Raw genomic sequence first — 25,055 nt, forward strand, 5'->3', positions numbered from 1 at the left:
TTTATAAAGTACAGAATTTTAAAAAATATATTATTCCAGTGTAAATCATCTGTTTTCTATGTGAATATACAGTAAAGTGTAATTTATTCCTGTGATCAAAGCTGAATTTTCAGCATCATTACTCCAGTCTTCAGTGTCACATGATCCTTCAGAAATGTTTGTGGAAACTGTGATTCACTTCCATTCAGAAGTTTGGGTTCAGTGAGATACATATATATTTTTTTTAAATAAAGAAATTAATATTGTATTCATTAAGGACGCATTATATTGATCAAAAGTAAATACATTTATAATGTTACAAAAGATTCTATTTCAAATAAATGCTATTCTTTTGAACTTTCTATTCATCAAAGAATCCTGAAAAAACAATATGACGGTTTCCACAAACAAATGAAGTGTTTTCAACACTGATAATAATCATAAATGTTTCTTGAGCATCAAATCATCATATTAGAGTGATTTCTGAAGGATCATGTGACACTGAAGACTGGAGTAATGATATAAGGAATAAATTACACTTTACTATTCACATATATTTCACTTTATTTTTGATGGAATAAATGCAGTCTTGCTGAGCAGGAGAGGCTTTTCTCAAACTCATATTCCAGTCTTTCGACAGCAGTGTGTGTGTCATTGATCGGGTCTGATGTTCTGTGTGTTTATAATCTGTTCTCTTGTATATGTGTGTGTCGTCTTGACCCTGCGAGAGAGATCATGAGAACTCACTTCAGTCTCAGACCGTCAGACTGCACGAGTTTCATGTTCACATCTCCACAACACGCATTAACAAACTCTTTCAGACCGTCTCTTTCCTTCACCAGCTCAGACTAAACTAATCCTTACGCTTCAAGATGCCAAATTCACAGAGATCATCATTTAACAGCTTATGAATCTGCACGATCCTCATCTTCTCCTCAGATTAGACGAGCCGTACATGTAAGTAGTTCATCTTTAATTATGCGTGATTCATTCTCCATTGGTGTAAATTCAACTCCTTTGCAAAGTCATTAAGAAATGCATTCCTTATTTCTCTTCTAAAGAGCTTTAGAGATTTGAGTAGATGATGCTGGTATTTTAATATCTGCGTAGTGTGCATGTAAAGTTTTATCTCCCTTAAAAACATTTTAAGGTACGATTATACGATTTAAGGTACTCAAATGTTGCTTTATCTCAGCTTTTTCATGCCAGTCAATTAATTTCCATTTTGTTAATGCATCATAACTGAGTTCCTGAATGCAGAAGATTAACTCCTCTTATTAGCGCACGGTGTTAAAAGCGTGTAATTACACATGATTACACAGGTCTAATGAGTAATTAGCTGAACGAGTGAGTGCTGACACGCTGCAGAAGGCCTCGCTTCTATTATGACTGCTGGTATTTATTCATTTTATTTGACAAATGTCTGGCACATAACGTTAGACGACGAGGCCACAGGGTTTTACATGATGAGTGCCTCATAATATTGATTTATTGTGATAGAAGCAAATTAGGCATTTGTTTTCGGCACTTCCCATTAAGAAAACATGGTTCGGCTGCTATTACTGTTTTTATGACACTAATAAATGTGTGACTTTTATTAGATGACAGGAAGATTAGACTTTGCATTTTCCATTTTCTTGTTTTTTTAGTTCTATCAAGTTCTATCTGTGTATTTTCTTTGTATTTTTTATTGTGTAAAGTGCCTTGAGAAGCTGATTTAAAGCTGCTATATAAAATAAAGTTTATTATTAAGTTATTGCAAGAGTCTTCAATTTATAGGAAATTTATTTGCAACCTTGTTGCCCTTCCTGGCATAGCCATGATGTTTTAATTTAGACTTTGTGATTTAATAATCATATTTTAGTATCAGGTCAAAATTCAAATATCATTAAAAAAAAGAATAGGAAACAAAACAGCTTATTTAATTTAATATAGTTTCATCCCTTGAACATTTTCTGAAGATTAAGCACCTTTGTTTTGGTGTTCAGATTAAACAATAAATAAATTATATGTGTAATTAATACATAATTTTATATAATAAATAATAATCTGTTAAATGTTGAAAAAGTAAAGCTGACGTCCTTTTCAGGCCCTATTTTTGCCCTATACATGTTAGCTTTTATTTATTTATTTGTATTATTGTTGTTATAAATCTTTTTTTTTTCTGTTTTTTTTCTGTTTTTTTTTTATTTGACTCTTAGATAATATTTTTACGCTTTTAGGGGTTCCATCACTTTATGGACCGTTTTAATTAATAGTCAAGTCAAGTCAGCTTTATTTATACAGCGCTTTTTACAACACAGACTGTATCAAAGCAGCTTTACAGAGATAACAGGAAAATAATACAACAAAGTTTGTTTCTAGAAGAAAATTGCGTCATCGTCCAGCTTAAGTCAGGCAGATCAATAATATTGTTGAATATTAAATGTCCCAAATAGAAAAGAAAAGATTTAACCCATTAAATATGAAAGAATTATTGAATCATTTCAGACATTTCTCTTGTGTCATGAAGCGTTCTGTAAATCGAGTCGAGAAGTTCCTAGCGGTTTAATATAGTCCCAGAAGCGTCGTCAGCTTAAGTTGGAGATTGGATGCGTTTGGGAAACTCTCCGTGTTTGCCTCTTCCTCACAGGAGCGGATGGTGATTGGCTGAGGAGAGCCAGAAGAGCACAGACTCTGGAGTGAAAGAGCACAGACTCTCTCAGCTTATCTGGGATCCGAGTTCTCCGATCTCTTCCGCACGGGAAGGCCGGGAATTATGAGTGTCATGAAGGTTGGATTGTGGGCATGTGAATATTGAGCCATGCTGATGGAGTTTGTGCTGCGTTCTTCTCTCACGGCGCTTCTCTACACGACTCAGGTGAGCTCATGATCTCTGAAGAACAGCTTCACACACACACACACACACACACACTTCAGCTGTCGAATCTCTCAAGAACAGCTTCACAAAAACTCTTCAAGAGTCACAACACTGAAAACAAGCAGTGCATGAAACAGAGATGACGGGTTCATTATTAAGTTATTGCAAGGATCTTTCTTCAATTTATGGGATATTTATCATTTCATTTAGACTGAATTTGCAACCTTGTTGCCCTTTCTGTAACACTTTACAATAAAGTTCATTAGTTAACATTAATTAATGCATTAACTAACATGAAATAACAATATATTTGTTCCAGTGTTTATTAATCTTTGTTAATGTTAGTTAATAATAATCCAGCTGTTCATAGTTTGATCATGTTAGTTCACAGTGCAGTAACTAATGTTCACAAATACAACCTTTGATTTTAATAATGTATCAGTAAATGTTGAAATTAATATTAACTAAGATTAATAAATGCTGTAGAAGTATTGTTCATTATTAGTTCATGTTAACTAATGATAACTAATGAACCTTAATGTAAAGTGTTTTCTAATGTAATATGTAATTATTTGTGAAATTTACCAGCGGTTTCTGAGTGAAAGTTGTTTGAAAGTTAATCCTACACCGTTTTATTTCAGTGTAGTAGTTAGATGTTTAAAAAAGTAGCTTGAAGTCGATAAAATAATAGTATTAGTAATTTTGTATAGGAAAAACTTTACTATAAAGTTTTTATATTTTAAAATGTTAAATAAAAATTAAACGTTTGTTTCACGATGTTACATGTTATTTCTTTGCAAGTAATGTCTAGTAAAATAGTTTTTCTAGTAAAAACTCAACTTTTTACTGTTAAAAAAGTAACTTGAAGAAGATCACATAATAGCATTAGTAATATTAGATATAATAGTAGGGCCTATATTATAATAGTAGTTCATCATAAAAAGTAGAAGTTCATTAAAAATAAGCCAGACCAATAAAACAAGATGTTAATAATAATAAAAATAGAAGAATTCAGTGATTCTATAAGTTTAATGTTCATTTTAACATGAACAGTTGTTTTTATTAACTAACATTAACAAAGATTAATCAATACTGTAACAAATTTATTGCTCATTGTTAGTTAATATCAGTTCATGCATTAACCAGCGTTAACTAAAGAGCTCGATGATATCACAGATATCACACACATGTTGTTGTTTAACTCCTCGTATATATTTCCACATACTCTGAAAGTTTAGCAGACAGACATGAATCTCCTGAGATTACGGAGTCGGCAACATCGGAGCAGAATATGCAGCGGACGAGATGATCCGAGTTTGATTTGTGTAGAAGTCTGAGCTCAAACGTTCACGATGTTCAGATGAAAGGGTGAAAGAGCCTGAGAAAGGTGGACAGATCTTCACACACTCTTAGGAACAATCCCACATAACGTTTTACACATTTATCTGCTCAGTTTTGAAATGTGCGACTGATCTCTAATCTGTGTAAAGTGCTGTCGGTAAAACTGAGCTTTTATTTCAAAGACGTTTATAGCAAACGATGAGACACAAAAGAGGCGTACTGTAAAGACATGAATTGTCACTTTCACAATTATGTCAAATGTCATCATATTCGCTGTCCAGTTTTGTGCAATCTTCAGTGGAATTACAGTAGACGGTCATAAGTCTCTCCGTCTGCTCATGATATTTCTAGGATTTTTAACATCGAGGTGAAAGTTCTGAGTAAATGTTGAATATGCCGAATCAGAGAGCATCGCGTTTCATATTATAACCCAGAAGTGAAATGTAGATTTTTTTTGTCCTATAAATGCTTTATATTTGAAGAACATGCTGTCAGATCAGGATGGGGGTGTTCATATATAATACTGGGTTACTCTTTATTTCAACGCTCTACTTTAGACATTACACTGACTGTAAGTTACTTTGCAATGTCAACTAACTAGAAAATGAACAGACTAGGGTTCGCGTTTGTAGAAGAAGCTGACTTGTAGTTGCAAAGTTAGTCAGTAGAATGTCTAAATAAACTGTATTTAAGCAGACAATCTACTAAAACTCTAGTTGCAAAGTTACTAATAGTCTGAAGTTGACCATTGAAATAAACTGTTACTCAGTAATTAATGGCTAATCTAGTATAGTAGTCTAGTATAGTAATTTCTAGTATAGTCTAGTATAGTATTTACAAATTGCAATACTGGGCCCTATCTCGGCACAAACGTTCCCTGGTGACCCACAATTCCGCCACTGACCAGGAGAAACCTCGTCTAAAGTCAGTGGCGCGTTATTCAGATGCTATTTTAAGGGCGCATGCTTGGCCATAATGTAGCGCGTGCACAACGCACACACACTTTGCTTCTCTCATCTACACAGAAGCAGCAGTTTTCATTTTTAGAAAACCATACATTATTACAAGGAAAAATATTACCACACGAGGGAAATCATTGTTGTGTCCATGAAGATGTGAAAAAATAGGCATAAATCTAGCTTACACATTTACCCAGATTATCATACGCCTGTTTAACCGAAGCTAATCTGGGTGTGTTTCTCCATCCCCAATGTCACTTCTCTGTGTTTTACGGCCCTGACGAGAACGTCGGTCTCCTCGGCTGTGAACCGCTCCTGGCAAATCCGCCGTTATAATAGCAATCCGCCATGGAACAAGCGCGCCTGCTCTTAAAGGGAATGTGAGATGACGCTCTGATTGGTTTATTTCACGTTACGCCCCAAACCACACCTATGAGTAATGAAGCGACTTCAGACCAACACATTTCAGATTTGCGTCGGGCGTAAGAGTCATTTATCCCGCCGGTATAATAGCAACAGCGCCCGAGATCCGCCCACAAAGTTACTTGCGTTTCAGATCGTTAAAATAGGGCCCACTGTCACTTTACCCACATAGAAATGAATATTATGTTGCATGAATCTACAATACAAGTTGTGTTAATATAGTAAAATCACTTACAGGGTTTTATTGCCTCTAGTCCTATATGTAAGTTGTACTGAAACATTGCAGAGAAATCTTATTGTATATTAAACACACTTTCTGAGCGACTAGAATGCATTTTCTCACTCTAAACTGGTATTCAGGAGTTGGCATTGTAAATTGGGAAGAATGCAAATATTTATCTGTTCATTGAAGATGTTTAATATCACCTCCAGTCACAACCTCACACCGCTCTCTGGAAACATTCATTGTGTCCTGATAAAAACTCTCAGTCTTCTAAAGACGTAATGTTGCTGAGTAAAGTCATAAACAACACTGACCCTTTCCATGCGGAGAGCATTTCTAAACACTGCCATCTTGTGTTCGTCAGCTCTCGTTATGACAGGAGTACTCTCAGTCCATCCACTCATTAACAGCGAGGAAACCTCATGTTTTATATTGTTTTGTGGCTCATAGGTCATGGGCTCCATGTTGGACGATCTGATCTATAAACGTGGAGAATATCAGGAGAACTGCACACGATTCCTGAAAGCCACTTTGCCCACTGGAACTGGTGAGTGAAGCTGCCGGAAAGAGATGTCATACTTTAATATATGTTTGCTATGGAAGTCACTGTATGAATCACTCCATAGGAATTTTCTGCAATGGAACATTTGACGTTTTTGCCTGTTGGCCACATTCATCTCCCGGGATCGTGTCCGTTCCCTGTCCTCCTTATTTACCGTGGATCAGAGAAGGTCTCCTGTTTTATTCCTATTTTACACTTTTTCCAATTACATTAAAAAAGTTAAAGGGTTAAATAATTTCACAGCCTAATATTATTTAATAATAACATTTTATATATATGAATCACGATTAATCGCATCCAAAATAACACATGCATGTATATATTTATTTATTTATTTATATATATAAAATATTTATATAAATTATATATAAATATATGTACAGTATATTCATGCATGTGTGTGTATTTATATATACAAAATAATTATACACAGTACACACACATATATTATGTAAACACAAACTTTTAATTTGGATGCGATTGATTGTTGCACAGCCCCTATATATATATATAGCTAATTTTTTTGTCACAATTTTGGAATAAGTAAGTTTTTTTTTTTTTTTTTGAAAGAAATTTTATATAATCACATAGAAAACAGCCATTTTAAACTAATAATTTTTCACTGTTTTTAATATGTTTTTTAACAATTAAATGCAGCCTTGTTGAGCAGAAGAGCCTTCTTTCAAAAACATTAACAAATCGTAATTATTCCAAAATTTTGACGGAAGTGTATAAATAATTTTCTTATGAAAAAACACTAAAAACTTCATAAATGTATGGTGGTCGTTTTCAGGTGCTACTGGAAATGTGTTCAAGGAATGCACGGTCAACGGCACCTGGAAAACTGAGGAGAACTCCAGCAGCGTCTGGAGAAATCAGTCAGAGTGTGAAAACCATTCTTTTTTCAAGTCTGAGGTGAATATTGCTTCCAGACATTAAAGTATGGTCTCCATCATGGCTTAATTTTTACATTGGCGTCCTGCATACACAGGAGGAAGAGGTATTCCGGCAGTCTGTGTTGAGAGTCTTGTCCATTGTAGGATACTCGCTGTCTTTTTCTTCTCTTTGCTTGGCTGTTCTGATCATGAGTCTTCTGAGGTGAGTGGAGTTCTGCAGGGCTCAGTGTTGGGTCCCTTTTTGTTTCATATAGTGAGAATGTAACTTTAAAGTGCCCCTATTATGCTATTTTAAATGTTCCTAATGCTGTTTTAGAGTCTCCTGTAACAGGTTTACATGCAAGCTCAGAAACCCTGATCTCCTCATGATCTCCACTGCACATCTGCTCTTTCCTCTCAGTGTCTGAAACGCTTCCATCGAAGATTCAGTCTCTCTAAGCTCCGCCTCTCTGAGAGCTGCTCTGCTCTGATTGGTCAGACTCTAGGCGCTCATTATCATATCTGAATCTCAGCTCTTGATCACAGTGACACGAACAGTAACGATGGCGTGGGTTTCACCGTATCAATCTCATCAAAGTGGATTTGCTTCGTCAGCAGAAACAGCGTCTTCTCGACACGAACAACACGAACCAAACTCTTCCAGTCTCAGATACACTACAGTGTTTGAGGGCGGAGCTAAGAGACGCTGTTCAGCCAATCAAGACCAGAGGCTGGCATTATGCAAATTAGTTACAAACCTACATAGGTGAGACTGGAATTACTGACGACTCGTTTCACTTCAGAATCACTTCTTTCCTTTGGGAGACAAAAACTCCATTTATCTGCACTATGATTTTGAAACATTGCAGAGATTTTACATTCACAAACCGCTTTATTACACACTACATGAGAGGTCATGATCCCAAAAAAGCATAATATGGGCACTTTAAGATAGTTTGCAAACTCGTTTCCGTCTAATAACACTTTAACCACAATCTCACTGTTAAAAGATGGTTTCATGGTCATGCAAAGGATGACAAACCATTGTCTAATTTGGAATACAAGCATTCTCTGATGAATCGCTCCTGTTCACTGTATTTACATTTAACCAATGTTCTTTGTTGCTGTACTTGCATGATTAGATTTATCTTTGTGCATGCATTTCCAAGCTACAGCGATCAAATTCATTCATTTCTGTCCTGTCCGGTCATTTATCCAGAGCCCAGAGCTGGCTCCAGATATCTGATACTAATTTTATTTGTCCCTAACCAAGCAATAAACTATTTTTACCTGTTGTTTTCAGGAAGCTTCACTGTACGAGGAACTACATCCACATGAATCTCTTTGTATCGTTCATATTTAGAGCGACAGCGGTAATTACCAAAGAGGTTATATTACAAGTCACGTATACCAACCTTCCCAGGGATGAACTGGGATGGAACAGCTACACCAAATCTGCGGTACAGAAACCTTCATTTGTGTTCGTTTTCACTTCTGTGGGATCATATCATCTGCACACTGCAAAATCAAACATTTCTTAAATCAAGATGCATTTACTAAAGTAGTCAAATGACATAAAATATTAAGTCTTGTTTTCTGGGGAAATAAATAAAAATGAAGTGAGTTTTTGCTTAAAACAAGCTAAATTATCTGCCAAAGGGGTAAAAAATAATAATCTTGTTTCTGTTTGAATTAAGATTATTTTATTATATATATTATTTTTCTTACCCCATTGGCAGATAATTTAGCTTTTTTTAAGCAAAAACTCACTTAATTTTGATTAATTCCCCCGGAAAACAGGACATATTATCTTATGTCATTTTATGCATTTAGTAAATGCATCTTGATTTAAGAATCTTTAGATATTTGGACTGGAAACCAGACCTCATTTTTTTCTTACTGTATGCTATTCTGTAGCATTTGTATTGTGTAGATGCACCAAAGATGCAGTAATATAAATGTCAACCCTCCAGATTTCTTTCCTCTGCAAGGCCTCAAAGGTGTCGTTGGAATATTTTGTGGGATGTAATTACTTCTGGCTTCTAGTGGAGGCGATATTCCTGCACACGCTTCTGTTCACTGCGGTGTTGACCCGGAAAAGACTCCTGAAGAAATACATGATCATCGGATGGGGTGCGACTTATCCTTATTAACACACAACAATCATTTGTCCTTTTCATGTCCTTGTTACACATTTAAAAATGACTTTACTTGAAGCATTTATGTACAATGCATTATAAAGCTATTCATAATGTAAGTTATTATGCATATCTTTTCATAAATAATAAGTTAATATGCTTTAAAATATTTGCATTATAGGGTGCATTTCAAGGCATAATTAATGCATTAGAAATACTTTTATAATGCATCATATACAAAGGCTTTAAGTAAAGTGTTACCATGACTTTATTAACTCTCCAACTGTATTCATCAAACTCACTCAGGAACTCCATTATTGTTCGTGATTCCCTGGACCGTAGCCAAAACTTTGTATGAAAATAAAAGGTACGTGCCTTTCTTACTTGCCACTTTAAAAGAAGGTTTTGCACATAATCCAGAAAATATTTGTGTGAGAAGGTATTATAGAATAGGTATTATATAGTTATATAGTATTATATAGGTATTATATAGTAGAATAAAAACATTTTTCGGAACGATACACTGAAAGAAAAAATTGGTGTAAGATTTACTTTGAAGCAGAAATTGCTTCATTTCACAAATACAAAAATCTGCAGTTTTAAACTGTGAAATTGATTGATTTGATTAATAAAAAAATTAAAAAAAATGAAATTGTTCCCCAATTATGTTAATTTGCAACTTGAAAAAATATTTTTTTTACAGTGTGTATATTAAGCTAAACATAAAGGCTTATATTATTATATAATGACTTTAAATTTCTTCACCACAATTAAAATAAATTCGGTAACACTTTACTATAAAGTTTCATTTGTTAACATTGCTTCATGTTAATTATTAATGTTAACTGTTGAAATCAACATTGACTAATGCATTATCAGAAGTATTTGTTACCATTAGTTAATGCACTGTGAGCTAACATGAACATTGAACATTTTCAAAGAACAATAAATGCTTTAAAAAACTGTTCATGTTATCAAACTAATGCATTTACTAATGTTAACAAATGGAAACTCTTTGTGAAGTGTTACCATACATTCTTATGCTTATCTATTATAATTCTAAACTGTTTTAATATATTTTATCACCTTTTTTATTTGTATTTCTTTTGATTATTTTAATTCCTTCTATGTAAAGCCCTTTGAATTACCATTGTGTATGAAATGTGCTATATAAATAAACTTTTTATTTATTATAATATATAATATACAGTGAGGAAAATAAGTATTTGAACACCCTGCTATTTTGCAAGTTCTCCCACTTGGAAATCATGGAGGGGTCTGAAATTGTCATCGTAGGTGCATGTCCACTGTGAGAGACATAATCTAAAAAAAAAAATCCAGAAATCACAATGTATGATTTTTTAACTATTTATTTGTATGATACAGCTGCAAATAAGTATTTGAACACCTGAGAAAATCAATGTTAATATTTGGTACAGTAGCCTTTGTTTGCAATTACAGAGGTCAAACGTTTCCTGTAGTTTTTCACCAGGTTTGCACACACTGCAGGAGGGATTTTGGCCCACTCCTCCACACAGATCTTCTCTAGATCAGTCAGGTTTCTGGGCTGTCACTGAGAAACACGGAGTTTGAGCTCCCTCCAAAGATTCTCTATTGGGTTTAGGTCTGGAGACTGGCTAGGCCACGCCAGAACCTTGATATGCTTCTTACAGAGCCACTCCTTGGTTATCCTGGCTGTGTGCTTCGGGTCATTGTCATGTTGGAAGACCCAGCCTCGACCCATCTTCAATGCTCTAACTGAGGGAAGGAGGTTGTTCCCCAAAATCTCGCAATACATGGCCCCGGTCATCCTCTCCTTAATACAGTGCAGTCGCCCTGTCCCATGTGCAGAAAAACACCCCCAAAGCATGATGCTACCACCCCCATGCTTCACAGTAGGGATGGTGTTCTTGGGATGGTACTCATCATTCTTCTTCCTCCAAACACGTTTAGTGGATTTATGACCAAAAAGTTCTATTTTGGTCTCATCTGACCACATGACTTTCTCCCATGACTCCTCTGGATCATCCAAATGGTCATTGGCAAACTTAAGACGGGCCTTGACATGTGCTGGTTTAAGCAGGGGAACCTCCCGTGCCATGCATGATTTCAAACCATGACGTCTTAGTGTATTACCAACAGTAACCTTGGAAACGGTGGTCCCAGCTCTTTTCAGGTCATTGACCAGCTCCTCCCGTGTAGTTCTGGGCTGATTTCTCACCTTTCTTAGGATCATTGAGACCCCACGAGGTGAGATCTTGCATGGAGCCCCAGTCCGAGGGAGATTGACAGTCATGTTTAGCTTCTTCCATTTTCTAATGATTGCTCCAACAGTGGACCTTTTTTCACCAAGCTGCTTGGCAATTTCCCCGTAGCCCTTTCCAGCCTTGTGGAGGTGTACAATTTTGTCTCTAGTGTCTTTGGACAGCTCTTTGGTCTTGGCCATGTTAGTAGTTGGATTCTTACTGATTGTATGGGGTGGACAGGTGTCTTTATGCAGCTAACGACCTCAAACGGGTGCATCTAATTTAGGATAATAAATGGAGTGGAGGTGGACATTTTAAAGGCAGACTAACAGGTCTTTGAGGGTCAGAATTCTAGCTGATAGACAGGTGTTCAAATACTTATTTGCAGCTGTATCATACAAATAAATAGTTAAAAAATCATATATTGTGATTTCTGGATTTTTTTTTTTAGATTATGTCTCTCACAGTGGACATGCACCTACGATGACAATTTCAGACCCCTCCATGATTTCCAAGTGGGAGAACTTGCAAAATAGCAGGGTGTTCAATACTTATTTTCCTCACTGTATATAATAGGCCTTGCCTATTAATGGTATACAAGGCTATATATGCATAATATAATGCATTGCATGTGTTCTTTTTCTAAAGCTGTTGGTTAAATAATATCAGATGGATCTGGTGGATAATCAGAGGCCCGATAACACTATCCGTGATCGTGAGTAAGATGCCTTATGAATTTCATTACAGATGTCTAGTTTCCCTCATGCAACTGTTTTCCTTTAGTGACGCATGTTCAACATGAAAACTGTGCTTGTTTGGTTTACATCCGCTCTTCTGTCACGGTGTAACTCAGATTTCACGGGTGATCCTCGTGCCGTCGCGTCTCATGCCGGTCACGAGCCGTAAAAGATGACAGTCACAGTGTATTAAAATGTGTTTGAACCCTCTGCCCTTTACTTTTCAGAGGCGGACCAGCAATTCATAAACATAATGAAAATGTGCATCAATATAATAAAATCAAAACCTCATTAACACGCAATCCTGCTAAAAAACAAATCATGCAAAAGTCAAACGTTGATATAATCATGAACTTGCATGTTGAACTTTTCTGTTGCTTTTACATTTATTTATTCAGACACCATTTCTCATTTAGTAAATGTTGGAGAACATGTAATAAAAAACCTTGGAAATAATCATGTCTTTCAGGTCATTTTTTGCATTTTCCTGAAAATCATCAGACTCTTGCTGTCCAAGTTAAAGGCCGACCAGCTGAAGTTCACGGATTACCGTGACAGGTTAGTCGCTGCTCGTCTAAAACGGCTGTTGCTCGTGTGTATTAAAACTAGGGATGCACGATATATCCGCCACCATATCGGTATCGGCCCATACGTTCATTTTTAATGTTATCGGCATCGGCCCATTATCGAAAAAAGAAAATTTGGCTGATATATTAAAGCCGATCAATAATGTATTATCTCCTTCAGCTGAGACGCTTCAGATGCCACTGTTCAACATGATGGGTTTGAATTGCTTGAAATATGATTGAATCACTTCAAAAAGGAAAATAGAGTTCAGAGCAACATGTGCAGCGCAAGTCTGTCATATCGGCTACATAACATTATAATGAGAACATCATTATAACTGTGTGATTGGGACATGATGAGTAATCAGGCTCTCAACAATTATGTAAAAATTTGGATTTAGATTTATCGGCCAATATATCGGTTATCGGCTTTCAAATATGAAGAATTATCGGTTATCGGTATCAGCCAAAAATGTTCATATCGTGCATCCATAATAAAGACTCACACATTTCGCACGGTTTGCACAGTTTAGCCAAAGCAACGCTTGTGTTGATTCCTCTTCTCGGGATCCACGAGATCGTCTTCACCATAATCATCGACGAATCAGTCGAAGGAAGCCACCGATATGCTCGAAACTTCATCCATCTGACCCTGAGCTCGTTCCAGGTGAGGAAACTCATCGTTTCTCCTCTTCCGACTCAGCGAAACCTCTAACCGTGCGCTCTATTCTCCAACAGGGTCTGTTAGTCGCAGTGCTGTACTGCTTCGCAAACGGAGAGGTACGTTTGGTGAAGGTGTTTGAAATAGCGTTTTGAGATAGCACTGCACGATTAATCACAATTTACATGTAATCGCACTTAAATCGATTTGGCTTATCGCGATTATTAAATCACAAAGTCTGATTGTGTGTAATGTGCAGCTTGTCAGTGACGTACGGCTCAGGAAACGCGGCTCACTCTGAACGCACTGAGTTTGAGTCGCTTATAACGAGCATTTGAAAAAGCAACACGCGTCAAACATCTTTCCAGACATGAGACGCATTTATGAACCTCTTGTCCAACAAAAGACAACATTAATAATACGCTTTTCCTCCAAACTCACTTCATGAGGACAGCTGAGCTCCTCCTTCTGTGAGATGATGAGCTTCTGACACAGAATAAGGCAGTCGTGTGTTTATTACTCATGTTTAATCAAAGCGTTTCAGTCTTCTGTTTATTCAGAGACAGAGAGTGTGATGCCGATAGGGGTTTCCTGGAATGATGTGTGTGATCGTACTTCTGCGGGGCGTGTGTGTGTGTGTGTGAGACGCCCTCTGGTGTTGAGAGGGATGTGTGTGTGTGTGTGTGTGTTAGACGCCCTCTGGTGTTCAGAGGTGTGTGTGTGTGTGTGTGTTAAACTGGTGTTCAGATGGAGCGTTTGCTACCGATCAGCCGTACTTCACTGACAAGCTGCACATAAAATAATCGCAGCCTTTGCCAAATCGCATGCGGTTTGCGTTGCGATTAATTGTGCAGCGCTAGTGTGAGAGTTATTATTTTTCACCATAATAACCTGATTTGTGAACATGTCCAGGTCCAGGCTGAACTGAAGAAGCGTTGGCAGCTGTTCGTTTCTTCCAATCACTTCGAGGTTCACAACTGCTTCACGGACATTCACCCCAAACACCTGTGGAAGTGTTCGCAGAAGACTTCAGGACAAAACCAAGAGCAGAGCCAATCCAATGAGGACGGAGGCCACGCCCCCTCACAGGTGCATCCACAGGTGACCGACCAATCAGCAGAGGACCTGGCCTGTGGGCGGAGCTTAGGCCTGGAGTTCTACATGAGGAAGAGCTTGTCCAGCAGCGACGGGGAAATGACTTTAGGAGAGACCATGGAGGAGATCATCGAGGAGAGCGAGTTCTGACACTCATTTTCATATAAATATGTAATTAGGGATGTATATTTCCTCTCTTTAACCACTGTAAATTATTCAAGATTGTTTACGCCACAGAATAAAAAAAGGTAATTGTGACTTTTTAAATCACAATTCAGACTCTGTCGCAATTCGGACTTCATAATGTTTACATCTGAGGAAAAGGTCGGAATGGTGTGATATAAACGCACGACAAATGTCAGAATTGTGAGATAAAAAGTTGCAATTTACACTGTATTTTTTTATTTTTAAATTGCTTAACTTATTTTGATGAGTTAAAGCAATGTAAAAACACGTGTTGTCCTAACTTAATTTTTCAGTGTAGGATGTGCAACGATTAATCGCATCCAAAATAAAAGTTTGTGTTTACATAATATACGTGTACTGTGTATAATTATTTTGTATATATAAATACACATGCATGTATATATTTGAGAAATATTTACATGTATATATTGTATATATATAATTTATGTTATATATAAAAATAAATATTTTATATATAAATAACACATTTTTCTTAAATATATACAACATGCATGTGTGTATTTATATATATTAATATATACAAAATAATACACAGTACAGCCGTACATCGTAATGACCTTTTTAGTTTTTATTCCGTGGCAGAAACAAGCTTCCATAGTAAATGGCTTCCATTATGTTTTTGATACCTGATTTTTGTACATCTATATGATGCAAGGTCCACAATCTAATGTAAGCTTTGAAATACTGTTGTTCATTTGCTCAAAAAATGCCTCATCAGCTCCTTGAAGATCTGTTTCAATGAATACGGCAGGAGTAGTGATTGATACAGCAGTAAAACCAACTGTGATTGACACTCATACAGAATATCACCTGCTTTATTATCCACATCATTGAGTAAAAACGACAGAAATGCAAATCTTGACATGCATTAATGTTTCCATTGTTGCCTTATCCTATCTATGCTAGATAAAATTGTTAGATGTATTTTATTATATGCATTTAGCTTCAAAACCACCAGTTGAGAGCCACTGCATTTTGATATGCTTAAACATTTTCAAATTGCAAAGAAAGAGCACGATTAAACTGAACAGTTTACAGCAAATATCTTCACTCCATTATACAAGAATGCACACTAGAACTAAGAACAACAGAACGCTCAAACACTCAATGTAAAATATAGTAGCATCAGTAGAATACTAAAATGAAACGTTTGCATGACTGTTATATAGTGTTTTATTGATGGCCAAGAGTTGTGGATTATTTGCATAATTGGCATGTTTCACAGATGACTGTGAATGTGACCTTTTGACCCTTGTGGGTCACATGGCCGATGGACTGCTTGTTTCAGTGTATTTCATGACATGCAGAGGAAAATTAAATGCATTCCTGTTGCTGTTGCCATTTTTAACCGTCCGTTATGTTTTATACTGCATGTCGGTGGTAATAAACAACATTTTTACATGTATATTTCATGGCACACATTGAATTGAATTCCTATCAGTAGTTTAACTCAGTCAGCATGTAACAGTAGAAATGCACATTGACTTTTTACACTTTAATTATTTAAAAGAGTCAGATTGAACTAAAACAAGTAGCAGTAATTTAAACACATCATTGCTTCTTCTCTTTGAGCCTTTCCTGGACCTTCTGCGGCTCGTCGAACTGAATCAGCCGGAGAATGTTCTTATTGTTCATAACTCCTTGAATGAACTCTCCCTCTGTTAATTTACCTGACGATATAAAGAAAATGCATTCTTCAAAGCTCAATAAAGGGTATTCTGTTAAAGTCCCCCTGTGGTGTAAATCCAGCGTTTAATGTTGTTTATGTGTCTATGTGGTGATTTTAATATGCTTTAAGACAAACCATGTGTAAATTCATAAGTCGACTCCATTGCTGAGTATTTTCTCCTTAAAACTGCAGTGAACCAAAGACAGTCTCAAAAACACGCTTTGAAATCGCTGGTGTTTCTGACGTCACAAACTACCTTGTAACCAATCAGATCAACGTGTGATCGACAACCAGTGGATCTCTGAGCTGAGTGAGTGGAGGCGGGGCTCATTTGCATATTCATAGAACCGCATACTAAATGAGGCAAGGGTGTCGAGTTACATTCAAGATATTTTCAAGAAAAAACACTTAATTATGTCATTTGGTGATCAGAGATGAGTTTTAAGGGATAAAAGTATTGACTACAGGGGGACTTTAAATCAAAGGCTTTTCCTTATTCTATATCTTTGTCATCTAATACATTTAACACATGCAAATAGTCACTTACCATTTTCTTTTTTCCCAAAAAAGTCCCAAATTTTATCAGTTCGTTTTTCTGGAGTGTTCTCGTCATCCGGAAGGTTTTTCTGGTCTTCTTTGGAGATCATGTTGAATATTGACTGCAAAGAGGAGCAAACGTTCTTCAGTAACGTTCGTTCAACGTTATCTGGTGTTTAATAATGTTCTCAGAACATTAGCACAAAAAACATTATTTATACAACATTTATTTTCTGAAATGTTTTAGTTGAACGTTTTTCAAATGTTACTTGTTTTGGAACGTTCAGATTCAAAAGTAACGTTCTCATAATGTTTGCAAAATGGAATGTTTCCTAAGAAAAAACTGGACGTTCAGAAATAATCTGGTAACACTTTAAGGTTCATTAGTTAACATTATTTAATGTATCAACTAACATTAACTAAAAATAACCAATACTTTTTTTTTTACAGTATTTATTAATCTTTGTTAATGTTAGTTAATAATAATCCAGCTGTTCATTGTGTGTTCATGTTAGTTCACAGTGCATTAACTAATGTTAACAAATACAACCTTTGATTTTAATAACGTATTAGTAAATGTTGAAATTAATATTAACTAAGATTAATTAATGCTGGAAAATAATTGTTCAATCTTAGTTCATGTTAACTAAGGTAGCTGACTAATGTTAAGTAATGATCCTTATTGTAAAGTGTTGCCAATAACGTTTTCAAAACATTCCTCGTTAGCCGAGAGTTGGAGTGTGTGAATAAAGCTGGTGTTTATTCACCTTCACTATTTCATGAATCTCGTTTTTGGTGATGGTGCCGTTCCTGTCCACGTCGTACAGAGCGAAGGCCCACTCCAGCTTCTCCACGGTCTTCCCGGAGGACGTCAGATGCAGGGCCACGATGTACTCTTTAAAGGGGACAAATCATGAAAATCTGACTTTTCCCGTGTGTAAGTGCTATAATCGGGTGGTTCTACAACCCAGAGAACGTGGAAAGTGAAACCCAGTAACTGTGTTCTGGTGAGCCTTTCTCTGCAAGCATGTCAAAAAATAAGCCGATCAGATTTCGCTCTCCTTCTGACGTATGAAGAGGATCTTATTATAATATTACGGCCCTTAATCTGCACGTTTACACACACCAGCTGACATTTGGTTCCACAAGCGACGACAGAGACCAGTTCTAACGCAATGATGAAGATCCAGCAAAGCCTGAAGCTGTTCTGTGGTTGAGCTCAGACGAGCACTGAACACTATTGACCAGAACATGTCACCGCTGTCTTATAAACACCTCAGGAACTGTGGACACTTGTGGAGAAGTTCAACATGATGATGAGATGATCAGTGTAACTCCACAACAACTACAGAAATGTCTCCACTAACATTCAGAAGCTCTTCCTGAGTCTCTCCGTAAGGCTGCACTCGCTCCTGGTGATTCTGGGATTCTGGATGAGTGAGATTGGCCTGTTCTGTTATTGCCAGAGTTTCTGAAGCTCGTGTAAAGACTCCGCCCTCTTCTGAACAGAGGCGGAGCTAAAGCTCATTTGCATTTAAAGGGACACACACAAAAACGGCGCATTTTTGCTCACATCCAAAAAGGAGCAAATTTGACAAACTAGTCAAGTCAAGTCTCCTTCATTTATACAGCGCTTTTAACAATATAGACTGTTTCAAAGCAGCTTTACAGTGATAACAGGAGATTACAGTAACAGAGATTGTTTAAGCTTTACAGCAGATCTAGAATAAAGTTATTGTCCAGATAAAGTTAGTTTTAATTGATTCACTTCCATTGCGAAGATCATTAGTTATTACACGACACCGTTCTAACAGAAAACCCTTGATGTGTTCCTGGTGACTCAAGAACGCAAACGCTGAAACAGGTTCCAAGGTGCAAGAGTAGAAAAATTTTGAAAAACGTTATCATCTCTGCATCTCTCACCTCAAAAACGCGAATCTGTGAAAACGCCAATGCCATGCACACTACGCGCTATACGCATATACGCAAGCTATAATAAATGATCTGGTATTTTGAGCTGAAATTTCACAGACACATTCTGGGGACACCAGAGATTTATATTACATCTTGAGAAAAGATGCATAATATGTTTACGCACCTTTAAAGTCCAGCGTTCCGTCGCTGTCGGAGTCGAAGCTCCTGAAGACGTGTTGCGCGTAAGCTTTGGGGTCGGCGTCGGGGAAGAAGCTAGCGTAGATGCTCTCGAACTGCTCTCGGCTGATGCGCCCCGTCGGACACTCGTTCAGGAACTTCTGGTACCAGACGTAGAGCTGCTCCTCGCTGTACTTGGTGTTCATCTTCAGATCCTCCAGGAGGTCTTTGGAAAGGGCTCCACTTTTAGCATTGCCCATCTTCTCAATTACTTTTCAGATTGTGAGCGAGTGTCCAGGATCTGCTTTTAAACCCACCGGAGGATTACAGGGGATGAAGCCGTGATTATGGCTGATTTGATAGTGAGAGATTTCCAGGAATATATCAGACTTATGTCACAGCAGGAAACCTCTTGATCTTATTTGATGCATTCGGATTAAATCACAATATGCTGTTGCTAAACACATTTTCTGTGGTACAACATAGAGGAGTGATGTATATATATATAATGTGTGAGATTAGAAGAGAGACTGATCAATATTGAGAGGCAATACCAATTATTTTTGGTTTATTTGTTCAAGAAACAATATTCAATCATTATGTTTTATTGCACAATGGCAACTATGTTAATGATAATAAAAATATATATCACATATTATAATACACTTATAGTATATAAATGTTATTTATAATTTATTTATAATTTAAATGTTAGAATATTTACATTTTTAAGATATATTTTGTTTCATTGCTTGAGCAACATTAATGCTTTATTGCACAATGGTAACTAATATATATTATTAATAATTATATATATATAATTATTATGATATTGTACACACATTTACATAATGTTTTATTTTTCATTATATATATATATATATATATATATATATATATATAATGAAAAATATTATTATATATTGTAAATGTGTGTACATACATAAATAAAACATTAATTTTATATTGGTAACATATTCAATTAATATATATATATATATATATATATATATATATATATATATATATATATATATATATATATATATATATATGTATGTGTGCACAGCCTATATATAATATTACTTTAATATATTAACAAATGTCATATGTGTGTTATGGAATATGGAATAATATGACATTTGTCCAGATGTTAGATAAGACACGTGATGATCATGAGCAGCTTAATGCACGCGGAAAGTGCTGACGTCACACTGTAATCGATTAGCGCAGATGAAGGCTCGATTAAGCCACGCCTCCAATGTACACTGAATCGTCTGAACTCTATATTGTGCAGAGCATCTGTTACTTATAAAGCTTTGTGGACTGTAAACACAGAGAGGTTTCTGAGAGAACATGTCTGAGCGCATCGGGTTCATCACTCGCGTGCAGAGCTTCTGCGCGAGCCATCGCTTACACAGGTACAGCTCACTATTATACATTCATATAGCAAATTAATAATAATAATAATAAAATTATACTTAAAACACGCTCTTTCAAACAACGTTTCGCCTTCTAACTCTCACTAACGCTGCATGAGCGTCTGATCCTGTGTGTCTGTCTCACATTTGTCTTCAGGCTAACTTTACACATCTTTCACACTTCCTCGATCAAAATATGAAATCTCGTTAAACTGGTTTGGATCTCATTCCAACAACCAGTCTGAAAATTATGAATAGGCTGAAAGCTACTTGTTGCAGGAAGACAGTGCAACATGCCGCGTCATCACGAAGGAATTCTGGGAATTGTAGTTTATAACATCCAGACAGGGGCGGATCTACTGGGGTGGCACTAGTAAAGGTCGTGCTTTTTGGGCCGATACATCTAATAGGCTATTTTTTTTTTTTTTTGTCTTTGTCTTAACAGCCCATAAAACTCGTACATCTGTGGCCCATTCGTTTTGTTTTGTTTTGCTTAATTGGCGACGCTGGGTTAGTGCCGTCGTAATGCATCGGCCAAAAAAAGAAAAAGAAAAAAAAGTCAGCGTTAGGTTTTTTTGACATTTTTAATTAAACACGTAGATCAGCGGCCCATTGGTTCTTTTCTTGATTGACACTGGGCTGGCCCAATCACATCTTTAATGTGAAGTATAGAAATTAGTACAAAACTAATTATGAAAGTTTCCTTTATTTTTCAGTGCATTTGTTTTGCAATATATGGCTATTACTATCATGGGATTAATATTATAACTATTATTATGTAGGCTAGTAGTGTAATCTAGACAGACACTGTTACTAAAAAAAGGTTTGAATTTTTCTTTGTTTAATTTGCACACTGAATATGGGTTGGAGCTTTTAATTTTGAACTCTCAAAGTGCACCAGATTGATGAATTCAACATTAAAAAGCACACAATTTTCTTAGGGGGGGGGGGGGGGGGGGGGGGGGGGGGGGGGGGGGGGGGCATGCCCCGAACCCCCCTAGAGGGACAGAGGTGCACCCAGCAGTGGATTCATCACTGTGAAGTATAGTTCAATTATATTAAGAAATGACAATTTTGTACTGTCTGTTAACTATCACATTACTTGGCACAGTTATTTTTCTCGCCACCCCATAAATATTTTTCTAGATCCGCCCCTGCATCCAGATGCTTTATCTTGACGATGTAAACAAGACTTAATTGGCTTAGTTAATTTGAGTCATTACAGCTGTTCCTCTAGCCCTGATTCAGCTTGTTAAAGTCATATTTGCTATAACTCTCCAACAGTGAAAAAAACAAAACCGCTGTTGAATTAACTGAGAAAAAATACAACAAACATATTTCTAATATTCTTCATAAACAAAATAAAAAATTTCTGAGAGGGAATTTTTTTGGAGCTCTATAATTGATAATATTAGATGAAAGCTGGGTTAATCCCCTTTAAATATTGTATTCATTAATACAGTAAAAGAAGAAGCCACACTTTCTACCCTGTTAAATGTTTAACTGAAAAAGAGAAGTTGACTCGTTTGTTTTTTTATGTAAAGTTTTCAATAGATTTTGGATGAAACTGGAATAAATCATGTTTAAGTTACTGAAAGTTAAATTCTGTTTCGCATTAAAATATGTTTTATGAGAACAAAAGTAACAAAGACCTAGAACTCGTTGCTAATCTTTTTATTTGAATGGCATGATTTTATAACAGTGGGTGTTTTCTATTCTTATGTGTCTTCATTAAGATCAAATTCTATATATAAAATAATAATAATAATAAAAATTAAAATTAAAAAACACAGTTTAAAACATCCGGCCTAAACCTTGATTTTACCAATAAATGTCTTCAACATCTGCCTATTTTAAGTCATTGTCAAATGTATTATTATTGTTATTATTCATTTGTTTTTAATTTTTTCTTTTTTTAAAGCAAATCTTTAAGTGATGAGGAGAATAAACGAATATTTGGAAAATGCAACAATCCTAATGGCCACGGTCATAACTATAAAGGTGAGCATGTAGTGCCAGTAAACTATGATCACGTTAGAAATTAATATATCATACATTTTTCATGCATTCACACAATAAATATGTTTATGATATTTCTGTTTTCTAGTTGAAGTGACGGTCCGAGGAAAGGTATGGATGTGCATGATAGGCACACGTTATTATCAGTGTATCGTGAACCTGAACTCTCGTGTGTTTCTCAGATCGACCGGACGACAGGAATGGTGATGAACCTGACGGACCTCAAGGACTATATCGAGGTCATTAGTAGTTAAAAATTAATTCAATTCAATTCCTGTTTATTTATATAGTGCTTTTCACAATACACATCGTTTCAAAGCAGCTTTACAGAGAGTGCAGGAGTCCACATTACAGTTTAGTGTGTTATGTGTTCAGAAATATACATATACAAAATCACAGTTAGCAAATGATTATGACATTTTGAAAAATGTAGCATTGATAAATAAGAATAGTTGTATAAAAGTTATTATATATTAAAGTTAATATATACATTTTGTGTGTTCATTCGGGATAAACAGGACAGCTTTTCCCAGTCATTGCAAACACAGAAGTCTCTCAGTTTACCTGAATCTACAGGATATGAATGTTATATTTAATATGCTTTTGAATTATTTTAGCCATTCTACGAGGATTGAAATAAGTCAAATAAAAACAATGCATGATGAATGGCGAACAGAAGGAGTGAGCACTTGTGCAAGGTTTAATAAGTTGTGTTTTTTAGGAGGCCATCATGAAACCACTCGACCATAAAAACCTGGACCAGGACGTCCCTTACTTTGCTGATGTTGTCAGGTGTGACGGAGAGCCTTGTCGTCACATATGATGATGATGATGATGATGATGATGATGATACTGGCATTTTAACCACATATTTGTGTTTATTCGTCATGCAGCACTACAGAAAACCTGTCCGTGTTTATCTGGGACAGCATGGCCAAGCTTCTCCCCCCCGACAGCCTGTACGAGATCAAAGTGTACGAAACAGACAAAAACATCGTGGTGTACCGAGGAGAACAGAGTCACTGATCCCAGATCAGCAGAGAAGCCTTCGTGGCTTTAGTATATTAATGAGTGAGAGCAACACCAGAACATCAGATTAATGTAAGACACTGAGACTGAGGATCAGCTGGGAGATTGATCCTATTAAACACTGAGAGATTACACACACACACACACACACACACACACACACACACACACACACGCACAAACACGCACTCACATATTGTCTCTCACACACACTCTCACTCACGCACACACACACGCACTCACACAAACACGCACTCACATATTCTCTCTCTCACACACACACACACACACACTCGCACACACACTCACACGCACGCACACACACTCACACGCACGCACACACACACTCGCGCACACACTCACACGCACACACACACTCATACACACTCACACGCACACACACACTCTCACACACACACACACACACACACACAAGTGAACAGTCTTGGCACCCCATCTTTTACGTTTCTCAAAGCCTTTTTTAACAAAAGCAGGCTTGTTTGTATTTTCAAAGTATTTGTACTAATGAATAATGAAAATGTTTCATTTTTGTACTTAAATCTGTTGTCGACATTTTAATGTTGTGTGTGTTTGCTCATCTAAAGCTCGTTTTTTCAATGCACTTGCTGAGAAAATGTTTTGTAGTTCATCTGTCCTTCCAGTAGATGGCGCTACACGTGTATCGAGTGCGTCCCAATAAAGTTTACATAATAAGATCTAGTTCTAGATGTTTGACTGCATTAAACACAAAACCAGCAACAGCAGCGATTTATGCCAATATCTCAATCTGGAGAAAAGCTTGGCCCTGCATCACAATAAAATAATAAAAGAGATATACAGTATTGACCTCGCGATGTGAGGATTATCAGTGATTACATGCACTCTTCAAACACATAATCTTTCATATATCTACTGTAAATTCAATATTATGCTGGTCTTGTCATGCGTTTCATTTTCCGAGGTGATCTGAGAAGGAGAAAGAAACGCTGGCATGAACGCATGTGTGTTTGGACAGAATGTCTAGTGAAGTTTGATGCAGAAATGTTTTATATTTCTTCCGTCAGATCAACACAAGCTTTCTGCAGGAGGACAGTGGAGAACTATGATCGTTCTGAACAAGAAACTAAATAAAATTGAGTAAAATTGCCATTATTAAACTGTCATTCCTGAAATGCTTCACTGAAAATAGCGAATGCAGAGCTTTACTGAGAGATTAGTCATTATTTAATCTCATGTTTCCGAAGGTAAAATGTTTATTTAATGAATACAGGAACATGTGCAGCTGCGAGTGTTCTGAGCCTTTTGGGTTGAATACAATATCAAGTGACATTAATGATGAGAAAGGCATCAATTAAACCTTATAAAATACTTAAAAGTGAAAGTTGTATCAAAGCATGTCAATATCCCAGATAACAAA

General features: G+C 36.4%; 3 protein-coding genes across 4 annotated transcripts; 2 read left to right on the top strand and 1 right to left on the bottom strand.

Moving 5' to 3' along the window:
• Positions 1–855: 855 nt before the first annotated feature.
• glp2r (glucagon-like peptide 2 receptor) lies at positions 856–15,167 on the top strand. The gene is made up of 14 exons (XM_084135395.1): positions 856–936; positions 2,612–2,839; positions 6,236–6,332; positions 6,412–6,516; positions 7,141–7,262; positions 7,339–7,445; positions 8,526–8,682; positions 9,214–9,355; positions 9,667–9,727; positions 12,255–12,321; positions 12,813–12,901; positions 13,438–13,576; positions 13,648–13,689; positions 14,483–15,167. Exons 2-14 carry the CDS (start codon positions 2,783–2,785, stop codon positions 14,813–14,815), a joined length of 1,518 nt encoding a protein of 505 aa, XP_083991521.1. The 5' UTR covers positions 856–936; positions 2,612–2,782; the 3' UTR covers positions 14,816–15,167.
• A 254-nt stretch (positions 15,168–15,421) lies between these two features.
• Positions 15,422–19,868, bottom strand: rcvrnb (recoverin b). The gene is made up of 4 exons (XM_084135531.1): positions 19,177–19,868; positions 17,846–17,973; positions 17,089–17,200; positions 15,422–16,542 (listed from the first exon to the last, which is right to left on the bottom strand). The coding sequence occupies exons 1-4, from the start codon at positions 19,427–19,429 to the stop codon at positions 16,424–16,426; spliced, it is 612 nt and encodes a 203-aa protein (XP_083991657.1). The 5' UTR covers positions 19,430–19,868; the 3' UTR covers positions 15,422–16,423.
• Positions 19,869–20,380: 512 nt separating this feature from the next.
• On the top strand, positions 20,381–24,789 carry pts (6-pyruvoyltetrahydropterin synthase). 2 transcript variants are annotated; one of them, XR_014608895.1, is made up of 7 exons: positions 20,402–20,590; positions 22,512–22,591; positions 22,698–22,720; positions 22,792–22,848; positions 23,331–23,401; positions 23,503–23,710; positions 24,703–24,789. XR_014608895.1 is itself a non-coding variant. In XM_084134421.1 (6 exons), exons 1-6 carry the CDS (start codon positions 20,526–20,528, stop codon positions 23,633–23,635), a joined length of 429 nt encoding a protein of 142 aa, XP_083990547.1. In that variant the 5' UTR covers positions 20,381–20,525; the 3' UTR covers positions 23,636–24,354. The 2 variants fall into 2 exon arrangements, 1 of the variants encoding a protein (XP_083990547.1); XM_084134421.1 differs by lacking the exon at positions 24,703–24,789 and having other exon boundaries at positions 20,381–20,590; positions 23,503–24,354.
• The last annotated feature ends 266 nt before the right edge of the window (positions 24,790–25,055 follow it).

The sequence above is a fragment of the Abramis brama genome (genome assembly GCF_963993115.1).
Source record: "Abramis brama genome assembly, chromosome: 14".
In the NCBI taxonomy this organism is placed as follows: domain Eukaryota; kingdom Metazoa; phylum Chordata; class Actinopteri; order Cypriniformes; family Leuciscidae; genus Abramis; species Abramis brama.